Source organism: Ixodes scapularis, unplaced genomic scaffold (genome assembly GCF_016920785.2).
Source record: "Ixodes scapularis isolate PalLabHiFi unplaced genomic scaffold, ASM1692078v2 PGA_scaffold2__306_contigs__length_199485367, whole genome shotgun sequence".
In the NCBI taxonomy this organism is placed as follows: domain Eukaryota; kingdom Metazoa; phylum Arthropoda; class Arachnida; order Ixodida; family Ixodidae; genus Ixodes; species Ixodes scapularis.
Window position 1 is genome coordinate 134,089,926 of NW_024609857.1, and position 11,636 is coordinate 134,101,561.

General features: G+C 46.3%; 1 protein-coding gene across 1 annotated transcript in view; it reads left to right on the forward strand.

The window, feature by feature from the left end:
- LOC115318389 overlaps window positions 1–11,302 on the forward strand; it is an 83,393-nt gene extending 72,091 nt beyond the window's left edge. The window contains exon 4 of the mRNA XM_042291549.1: window positions 11,091–11,302. Within this exon, the coding sequence (XP_042147483.1) occupies window positions 11,091–11,302 (212 nt within the window). The remainder of the gene's footprint in view (window positions 1–11,090) is intronic.
- Window positions 11,303–11,636: the final 334 nt, after the last annotated feature.

Genomic DNA, 11,636 nt, shown 5'->3' on the forward strand with positions numbered 1-11,636 from the left:
TCTGAGAAAGAAAGAAATTTAAGATATAAGCACAAATATTCGTAACTCTTAGTACGATAGCGCAGCCCATGTAACAATAATATCACACACGGGAAAATCCGGCTGCTGTCTGAGGTTTATTTCGCAGCGTCTGTTGGACCTCTGAGCATGCAAATAACGGGTAAAACCAACGGACACGATACAGCTCGCTTTTTTCTCTTGCCCTTGTATGCGCACGCTGTGTTTTGCTCGCGACTAAGCAATAACAAAGAAATGAAAAAACGTCTTACCTTTTGAAGAAACCTGTTAGGCGCAGACAATATCCACGTTGTGTTCACATTCTGCTCGCTGTGCTCACATGTGCTCAACACAAAACGCGTTGACAGGTGTCAGGCACCATGCGGTCACGCCGTCCACGCACGCACGCGTCCATCCGTCCGTCCGTCCCGCTTTAGCCACTCCAGCCGCTTTCTCAGAGCAACTGCAGGAACCGGAACTGGCCCGTACATCACGTGATCTTCTTAACGTAGTAAACAAAAACTATTTCACCCTTTAAGATACTTGCAACAATTTTAAATATAATAAAATTAATAGTTGAGTATTTATTTATAACAAACCTAACGAAATATTTTCATTCTTTGGCACACTGGCACCACTTAGCGGTCGGTGAGAAAACTAAACGCTCGGCCACGAAACGACTCGAGTGGCCACTCTTTCCCTTGTGTAGATTACTCTATGAGTGACTGACGTTACATTGGAGCACACGCAGTCGAAATGACGCCTGCAACAGAGCACAGCTAGGTGCTTTCAACAGGGGACACAGGCGTTCAAAAAGGCCTCGATTTAAAAACTTCACGTATCCTTTCTGTCCTTCGGTGTTTACTTTGATCCGCGTACGCCAAAGCACTCAATGCTGCAAGTAATAGAGTCGTGTATACGTACCTTTCAAAGCAATCGAAAGTGTGTAGGTTTCGCTCGATGCCCACGAGTACAGAGTGCGACGAACGCCAATCACGCCGGCTGGCCAGGCTGGCCGGGTCGCGCAACACACAGTCGTTGACACAGACACAGTGGTGACAGTGGCGCAACCGACGCCCGCCCGCAGCGCACTGCGCATGCTCGTCTTGGCGGCTCGCCAGCACGCCGGCGACGCCGGCATCGCGCCGGGCCAGCCGGGCTCGCTCCCTTCGAAGTTCGAACAGTTCGAAGTCCAAACTGTGGTCCAAACTGCTTGCGCGCGCGCGCGCGCGCGTGTTGGCGATGGAAACTGTTTTCTCGAGAAACGAGGCTGTAACGTATCGTTTGATGGCGCAAGTGCACGTATTTTTTACGTCGTTTTTTGGACAGTGTGTGAATCTCGCGAAACAGGCGACGAAAAGTGGTGGGTGAAATGTGCTCGCATGTCGTCGTGGATTTTGTGTACCACGTAGGATTACCCAGAAAGGTGGGTCAATATCGATAAATGTGCGCGTAAGAAGCAACTGCATGCACGTGACCTGTCAAACCTATTCACAATCATTATTTTATCGTGCGAACCGACATTGTCACGTATAGCGTTCGATTTCGCTCCCAACACCGGTAACTAGTATATCGTGTCATGATGTTATATTTCTCATCGTCGGTAACTTCGTATTGATATCGTATTCGATGTGGTGGTCGTGTCCCAACACCGATAATTTCTTGTTGTATTGCGATGGTGTGTTGCAACATCGAATTGTATCCCGGTACGTTGGGTTTATCGTTTGGCGATCAACTTTTGTTGCATTACAACTGCAATAAACATTTGTTGGAAAACGATCACTCCAATGAGCACGTCGTTATTGGGCTTTCTCATTAAAAGGTAGGTCGCGGCGGGTGTTCCGGCTAGTTATTCTGAATGGTTTGGTGGTTGTCTAGTTTCAAGCGCGCGAGACTGTGTGTACTGTGTGCCGTACTAACAGCTGTACATACTTGCACTGTCGATCAATGTTAATGTGTTCGCAACGCAGAACGTTTATGTTATGTGTGTATCCACACCCAATATATTTTTCGCGTATTGCCGTGTGGATATGCCAACGTAATGCATGTTGGTAACTTGGTACCCGCGTTCTGAGATATGCATGCGATCTCATATTGTATTCTCCTTTGGTCCCATGATCGACGACCAATATTTGTATATCGTGTGGCCGTACAGTATGTCCATGTCGGTCACCAATATGCACGCGATGTCGTATTCTATTCCAATAACCGTGTAGTATCGGGGTATTGTGCTCCGATATCGTGTTGTATACCAATAACCGCAAGTTATATCGGGATATTGTGCTCCAATATCCTGTTGTATACCAATAACCGCATACTATATCGGGATATTGTGCTCCGATATGAATTCCCATCGTGCGTATTGGGTTAATCGGATAACAATAAGTTTTTATTGGTTTCCATCATCTTCATTGGAATACAATATTTCCAATAAGCCGAGTTCATATTGGCCTTTTTCAATAGGGTAGTTTGGGTGCCTGAAGGATAGCTTGCACCTTTTCAGTCGTGTGTGACCATTAGCATAAATTCTGAGTCTTAGAAACTCAACCGGCTGTATGCCAAAGCGGCACTTTTCTTCCTTGAGGCACAGACATGCCTTGCTCAGCCTTGTTAGAACCTGGTTTAGACGTTTTGCATGCTCAAGGGCATCTTTCCCGCTGACAATGATGTCTTCAAGGTAAACACTCACCCCAGGGATTCCGGCCAGTGTGGTAGCCATTATGCGCTGGAAGATGGCCGGTGCAACGGAAGTTCCAAACGGAAGCTGTTTCACCTTGAACAGTCCCTTGGTGGTGTTGACAGTTACGACAGCAGCAGTTTCGTCGTCAACTTCAGACGCAAACTTGCACAGAGCCTAGAACACATAAATCATCTCTCGACCTGGTGCGCAATTCCAGTGTTTTTTTTTTTTTTTTTTTTTGACAACTCCGGGGAATGTTTTGACCGCATTCAGTTGTAGGTTGCATTCCACTTCGCTAATCAAAGAGCAGGCTGCACCGGTGTCGACTTCGAATTGTAGAGGGACTCCCCCACAATTTAAGACACACCTATCGTCCACTTGCTACGTGCAATTTGTAGGGGGACTCCATGATCGACGTGTCCGAAAGAGGTATGTTAACACTGTGCGTGCCTTGCTTGGCATTGGGATGCAATTTTTTGTTGTTCTCTTTCCGCCTGCCTTTCCAATGTAGCCCGTCTTGAAGCGGTATCGGCATTTGGCTGTCTTGACCTTGCAGGTTGAAACCTCGTGCCAGTTGTCACTATTACTCTTTCTGCACTGTACTTTCTGCAGTGGATGCACTTTCTGCTTGTAGCAATCGGTGTGGAGTGAAGCCTAACCCTATAGGCCACCCCAAGGAACATGGCAGATACTTTGGGAAACTGAAAACGAAGAAAGCTTTATATACAATACTTACACCTGGTAGCTTGACGGAGTCCAACTTGACGCCCTCTGTCGAGTTCTACCACAGAGTTTCTTTGTATCACTGCACAAAATCTCCCAGTTGCTTCCCGACGTTTCGGCCATAAAAATGCAGCTCTTGGCGCACCCACTGTCTCACCCAATCGCTGTTGTCTAGCTGAATGAAGACTTGGCTTCTTGTCCGACGCCTAGACTCCCTTCTCATCTCGACGGCGCTCTTCCACGAAGTTGATGGCGCCGTGATGAAACAAAGACGTAGCTCTTCCACGGCAGTGGCCCGTCAACGTCTTCACCAGAGTCCCTGCTCCGCCTCCTGCAGTTTGGAGAGCGTCGCGGTGACTCATCTCTCCACCACCAGATGAATGCCGCTACCACGAAGTCCAATGATTATATCATATTCAGGAAGCGAGCGCCAAGCCTGGAAAACATGTGGACAACGAATGGCGTCTTCCCTTCGTAGAGATCACTCCCTCTTCCCTCTCCGCCCTGCGGCACTTGTTCATAAGACAGAGCAGCCGGCAGGAGAAAGAGTTCACCGCGGGAGAGGAGGGTTCATAGTAACATTGTGTATTGATGAAATTCAGTGGCGAGGCAGCTGCTCCTTCTGAAAGCAGCTTCTTGCATAACATTCATCCGGCACCTGACGCTAGCAGAAGCAAGGTACAAAGGCGCCGCTTTCCCTTCGACCTCCCCCAAGTCGACACGTGCGCTCGGCAATCTACGCCATCCGAGGCCGCTATGCACGGGGAATTCCCCCTCCGTTCTCCTTCTTTCAAGGCTGCTATTGACATCAGTTGGCCTCGACGCTTTTCTTGATGTTTTGCTGGGCCGCGTCTTTCGTAACACCCGGGCTCTTTGCCCTTTGTTGAGGACATGCCGGCGAGTTGCTAGGTGTGGAATTTTTCACATGGCTATTTGACTCTGTGTGACCATCCCATCTTGGTAACGTGATTCTCGGTGTCCTTCATCTAGCCTCCGTCGAGGTTGGCTGTCCCTAGGCTGCGAACTTTCCTATCGTCAGGCACACGCTGCTGCTTTGCACAACACGCACATGCGCACACACTTGACTCGGCCGGCGCAAGCACGAATCGAAGCAGCCCGTGAATGTCCTTCATGGTTGCCTGAACTGAAGTGCGTCGGACTGCCGATCACACCACTGCTGAGAGAGAGATTTCCAGATCACATTGAAAAGTTGACTCTTTTTCAGTGAACGGTCTTTGTTGGAGGTGTTCGTCACGGATGTCGCAGACGAATCTGTCCCAAAGCATGACACCTTGTGGCAGCATAGTGGGGTTCGTTTGTGAAATAAACGTTCTGGCTTCTTGTGTCAACACCGATGCTGCAGTCGTCGTTGTTAGCCCTTTGAAATTGCAGTCAGCTGTCAGTCGTTTGAACGCTGCGACGCAGCTGCTGAGTCTCATTCGGCAATCGGTTGCGTCCTTGGAAGACATACCGGCTGTAAAGCTCAGATGGTCTTGGATGGAAGTGCTTCTGTAGGAGTGTCACTAAGTCACCGAAGCTGACTTCATCCAAGGCCTTCGGTGCAACTGACGCACAAGCCGTTTCGATGGTTGAGCCACACAGTGTGAGGTGGAGCGCGCGCTCCTTTTGTTGATTTTTTGGCTTCACTTGCCAAGAAGTAAAAACAGAGTTATTTGAATTACAATGCTCAGTCCTTGCCCTAAAATTGCTCGGCAACAATTTGCAATGCCCCAATAGCCATGGCCTGGACCTCAAAACTACATCCAGTCTTCGATCCAACTTCTCGTTGCCCGTGTCGGGGGCTTGCAGCCTCGTGCTAGAGGAATGACCGGAGTCGGGGTTTCCTAAATGAGAACTTATTTATTGGTATAAGGAATATGTATGCTTGAGATGGCTCGTGTGAGGAAGTCACGGCGGCTCAGTTAAGGATACCCGACGTTCCAAGCTCCCGCAGGGTGCACCGTGCGACAGCTCTATGTCCGTTCCCGCGCTGCACCCGAGCGTCGGTATTTCTCCAGGAGCAGACATAACATCAAGAACTGAAGTAAAAGGAGTCCAGCTGTTGGCAGGGCGCTTCCCCGAAGTAAAACAAGTCTAGCTGCTGGCAAGGCGTTTTCACCAATGAAACTGATAGAGAGATCATAACACATATCTCGAAATTTCGTGAAAAGGAGTCAAGCACAATCTTTGTTATGTCTTCCGTGAAATCTGGGAATGGAACTAGGAATGTCTGGTTGACTCGATGACCATCCCATCTTGATGTGCAGAACTTCCTGCATTTTCCTGAATGTAATAGAGAGCCATACTCTGTGGGAGTTTTCATTTTTCCAAAGCCTGGTTGGGTTCTGAGCAATATGCCCTTTGGAAGTCTCAACTGTGTTAGGTGCCTATCAGATCACCTTTTGCACATCCACCACTTTTGTTTGTTGGATATTGAATGAGCGTCCAACACCCTACTGCGTGTTGGACGCTCATCCGATATAAAGGGTGAAATAAAGCATGAATTGGTGAGAGCGGTGCTAGCATCAATCATCAAGCATATTGAGCATCACTCATCAAATGTAATTGAGAGGAGCATAGGGTGGGCAGCTACATTTTGTAGGGATTATGCAGGAAGCTCTCAGCACTAGGAAAGGCACATTATTTTGCGGAGCACAGAAACAAAATGGCTTTGATCGCTAAACATCAGTATATATTTATTCATCAAGCTGCTTCAATAACAGGATTTGCTCTTGGAGTGGCTTGAGTTACAGTATGCATGCAAGAGAATTGTAAGGTGTAAAAGGTGCTCAGCTGTAGTAGAGTTTCAAACATCTTTATTCAGCGTCCAGGTACCCGGTGTATGAGTCTGAAGCAAATTCTTTGCGAATTCTTGAAACTACGCAGGCTTGCAGAAATCTTCTGTTGTTGCGCCCCAGCCCGGCGTTTCCACATCCAGCGCGTAAACACTTGTACGCCACAAAGCGAAGTCTGTGAAATTAACAAGAACCAAATATTAGTAATGTCACTGTCACATGCATGATCATAAATAGAGTTCCGTGTTTTCGGATTTTATTTTTCTTCAAATTTGGAGGGTGTTTTTCGGAAGTTATTTCTGTTTGATTCTCCATCCTCCGAAATTCAGTGTGTTATTACGCAGTGTTTCTTCTTAAAAATAAATAGAAATATCCAAGTGTAAACGTATACTGGATAAAAAAAAAGAAAGCCGACTGTGTTAGTATTTTCTTCAGTTGTATTTGGCATTGCTCAGGGGTGAGACAGGTGAAGCAGGTTTTGGAGCAATTTCTGGAGCAGAAAAATCTGGATTTTGGAGCAGCTTAGGAGCACAAAATTCTCGTTTTGGAGCAGCAGTTTATGCATCTTGGAGCAACTTCGGAGCAGAAAAGCCTACAGTTTGGAGCAGATTAAGAACAGGAAATGTTGGAGCAGCTTATTAGCAATTTAAATCATCAAAAATCTGATTCAAATCACATAAATTTGATTTTTCTTTTTTAATCGTCATTTTTTTTTCTACCCTGGTTCCAATAAGTCATAATCGTCACTACACACAAAAATAAAAAATATATATAAAAAAAAACGGAAAAGGCAAATGCGAATCAAATGCACATAGATGAGGACAAAAAACGCAGGTTTGCTGCAAAGCTAGGTGGGCACCAGGTGTACCTCAAGCTTATACGAACTGGTGCCAAAGCGCAATTGTAGTTTAAAACCTTTTAAAGCGGTGATTCGAGAGCATGAACAGGGAAACACGGTTTACTAGAACCAGACGGTAGAACATCTATGAGCAGCACATGTACGATAAATACGGGTGTGTGACCGATTCATTCGATTGTTCACGCACTGGAAGCACGACCGAAAGTACTCACGGCGACGGCACCGTTCATTTGACGAAAAGATTACGGACACAAATGAACAACTACTCAATGGAGGTGCTTAATAGCACTTTTAAGAAAAGGTTTACTCTCAAAACGAAAGAAATACTTGCTAATCTTGATAGCCTGTGCTTGCGGTTAGACAGCAAGACCGCGTGACAGCGCACCGGTAGCATGCAGGCACAAATGACAGCGGAAAATAGTAGGAAAATCGGAAAACGACCACGTATCAGAGGTGGAGAAGGGTACTACAGCTGAAATCTTCGAATCCGGCGGCTGCTTGCGCCACCATGTACATGTGCTGTGTACTTTACTAAGACGAAATTGGATGTTGCCAACCAAGCTCTCGTTTCCAGCTAAATCTAGCGTCGCCGCAGACAGTTTTTTAAAAGTATTTTTAGTTACTTTGGCACAGTGTGGCGCAATTTCGACAGATTTTGAGTTTTTGGCGCAACTAGGCGCAGAAAATTGGGTTTGTATCAAAATGGTGCCATTGGCACAGATGTCACACCCCTGATTAGTGCCATTACTACTGACAATACTATTCCATCAACCTACTGTGGGAGGTAGAGCAGTAAAGAATGTAATAGACAAGTTTCAAGTGTCCCTCTTTTCCGCTTTATGCAATTTCTATGGTCCATAGCTTTCACCGTTACGAAACCACAACCTCTCCTTCCCTCTAAAGTGGAAATAATATGACCCAAAACTGGAAACATAAACAGTGACTTTTGTTGTGACTTGAAAGTACAATGACCTGTTGTCCTGACCGAAATTTGAAACATAAGTGGGTTGGCATTTTCGCAGGACCACTGACTTTACGCGCTGATCAAACCATTAATTGTCAAATACTTTTGTGTGTGTCTAGGGGGGGGGGGGGGGAGGGAGGGAGTGATTGGCACATCGAAATTCTGAGTTTATTGGATAAATACGAATTGACGAAAATTTTACCGGCAGGTGTTTTTCAGAGTTTCTCGGGTTTATCGGAAAACACTGAATCCTAATTATAAAGTAGAAGTCGGGATTCATGCTCCCATGGGTATGAATCTGGACTACGCAAGTCCAAGAATATGAAGTCGAGACACGTTCAAGGTTGAAAAAAGCAATGAGATTTAGTCAGCAGATTTTGACGTGAACTAAAGGACCACAGAGATGTGCTGGCTTGAAAGCAGTGAATTACTGGGAGTCATATAGTATTAGGTGTGTGTTTTATTGTACTGTGTATGTAAAATTATTGAATGCATGAAATAAACACTTTGTTTCAAAGCTGTCTGTTCCGTCATTCATAAGCAAGCAAGCTACCCGGTTGGTGACAGGAGCATTTGTTTATGGGTGCAATGCCTTCACCTACACACCAAGTGGCACTGTAGACCGAGTGCAATAAATATGGTCCCAGCAGTTCGGACTAGATACCAAAGTTTCAGAATGTGGCAATATAAGTGATTTTCAGAAATTTTTGAGAAAATTGTAAAAGCTTGAAATTGGCACTATGTGCAAAATGCTACATGCTGGAAAGTCTGCCTTCGGTGATGCAGAGCTTTTTGGTAATGCAAAACTACGGTTAGTTTTTATTACCAAACACCATACACTATGAAATGGTGCTATTCACATGTTCACAATTTTTGTCTGCCCCCCAGGTTTTGCAATTCCTACAAGATAAATGGGCCACTGCTATATTTAGAAAATATAAAAAAAGTTCTGATATCTCAAATGGTTCAAGTTCAAGAATTAATTTTGGAAGAACATAAAAGTGGTCTTCGTGAATGTGTTGCTGCAAACATTCGATCCTGCACTGGTGACCACACCGGCTAAAAACCTCAAAAGGGGAAAAAAGGCAGGCGTCAGCTGTTCCAAGAGGGTAACTTGGATGTTAGCGAAAACTACAGATAGCATGCTTGTTTAGAGATATTCGTAATGTCAGTACTTTGCGCGACATAATTACTGCAGACACCGAACCTGCAATTGTTTAACTATGAATTGACGTCAGGAAGATTCCAGTCCTTCAGCTGTATGAAGTGGGCTCAAAACCTGCGATCGTGTGTGCATGCCAGCAGTGTAGAGCGAAGCTAGCATGGCGGCCAGCAACAGCTGTCTTCAAAGCAATTACAGGCCAAATACGCACGTCTGTTCGCCCGGTGCCGGTTGCAGACCTGCTTCGTCCAGAGCCCAGTAAGCTATCCTCAGCACAGCAGGTTGGAGGCAGATTAGGGCAAAGTCCATATGCTCGGTAACGCACCCCTCCGGCTGAGTCGCAACCGCAGGCGGACATTCCCGGCAGCAGAGGCACTCCCTCGACGTGGGCATGACGCTGCACCGCTTACAGGAGCACCTGTAATTGGAACGAAATAGACGTTAGGCAAATGCTAGCTGAAAATAGCCTAGCGAATTTGAGGAATGTGACGCGCACTTCTTACCATGCTGTCGACGAGAGCCGCCACCCGTCTGGGTCGGGACTTGGGTCAGGCGGAGCTGTCGAGTCCTCGGAAGAGAATTGCTGTTCCCTATGCCGTTTTGGAGGCGTGCTCGCGTACGGCACAAGTCCAACTGACTTACTGTACGCAAGCATCTTGCGCTCGACGTCGCTCAGACCGTCCACCCATGCCACCATGTTGTTCGGGAATCAACGGGAGAGCGGGAGAGCGGCGAGCCGGCGAGCGCTGGGGAAACGGAAGCCAGAAGAACCCAACCGGAAACCAACGCCACTCCGAGTGACGTCACAGGCGAAGCTGGTGCCGCTTCAATGTTGAGTTGAGGGGTGCCAGAGATACCAATTTCTTTTATTTTTTTAATTAAAACTATGGCAAGCAGGAAAGAATAGTTTTCGGTCCTTCGTTTCATATGTGGCCGGGATCAATTCCCGCAATTAATTAGCCAAAGTCCGCAAATTGTTGCACCGCCCCTTTAAAGGAAGAATTCGCCAGCACAAAAACGACGTGCGAAAGTTCGATCATGAATGCAGCGCGGTTGCGGAACACAGTGACTCGAATGACCACCGCATTGACTTCGACAGCACACGCATCCTCGACATTAAGTCCAATTCCCGGCAGAGGCTCTTCGTCGAATCATGGCACCTCGAAACCACACCGCAAAACATCAATCGGTCGCTTGGCGCTTTACCATCCGCCTACGTCAGCGGGCTCAGCCACATTACGATCGCGAAAACATCACGTCCACCGCCGTAAAAGAAGACCACTTGCTCCTCGCGCACACAGTCGCCCCTGAAGAAGAAACCAAGCAGGTTTCGAAACGTTGGGCTCCTTTTTATTTTTGGTTGGCGTTCTTTCCCCCTCTTCTAATATTAGTAACTGGAATATCTTTGATATTTGATTAAATAGCGGACACAAGAACGGACACCCGCTAGGGTAAATACCGCATAGGCCAAACGTCTAAATAAGAATATTCAGTTCTAAAACTGTTCAATCCCAATTCATCATCAAATAACTATTGATAATCATGGCATTCGTCAGGCCCGTAAGGAACCGAGATATGAAATGTTATTTATTCATTCGGTTATTACTCCGATTCGATGTTGACAAGAACTTCATTTTACATTATTGTGTTTAAATAATGTATCGATATATAATTGCAATGTATAACTGTACGTCTAGGGTATTTGGTGTACTTATTAACCAAATCCCGTGCTCAACACGTCTTGGGGTATGTTTGGTGTCATTTGCCAAGGTTATTAGGATTGACCAGCACTTACAATAGCTGAGCCCCCGAGATAGATTGCTTTTTTCGGACTTTTTTTACAAAACAAAACATAAATTTCTACCAAACCATGTCATTACAACGTTGTTATTTCGCTCTGTATTTTTCAGGCCGCCCAGCAGTGCTGAAGACCCTGACTGTGACCGGTGTCAACTTCCGCATCAACATGAACAAGAGCCTGCACTTGAACAGCAAGAGGCAGAAGAAGTTCGAGAAGGCCATCAGTCAGGGCGTCCAGAACCTCTTCTTGTGGGTGTTTTACGGTTCTTTCAGGGAGGCACTCAACCGCTCTGTTGCCCGAGTGGCCCTGCCAAGGGCCTAGGCAATCTCGTTGTGAAGAAAAAAAAAATAAAAAGAAGCAGTAATGAATACTTTATGTTTGATCTCAGCATGAGTTTTGCGCATATGAACACTCATCATGCTCCGTTTCACCACACGTCCCAGAGTAGTTAAGACTACAAAACATACAAGTACACACATACTAAAACCGCAAGGACACGAGGCATTACTCCGATTGATTGGTCTAGCCTGCGATAGCAAACACACAGAGAAAGATGATGAATGCCGTGAAGCTGCACTTTTGTCGCTGCTTGATCAACCCCAACCGCTAAATAAGCGGTTCGGTTCTTCTTCTCAACTCTGCACGTTTCCACGAA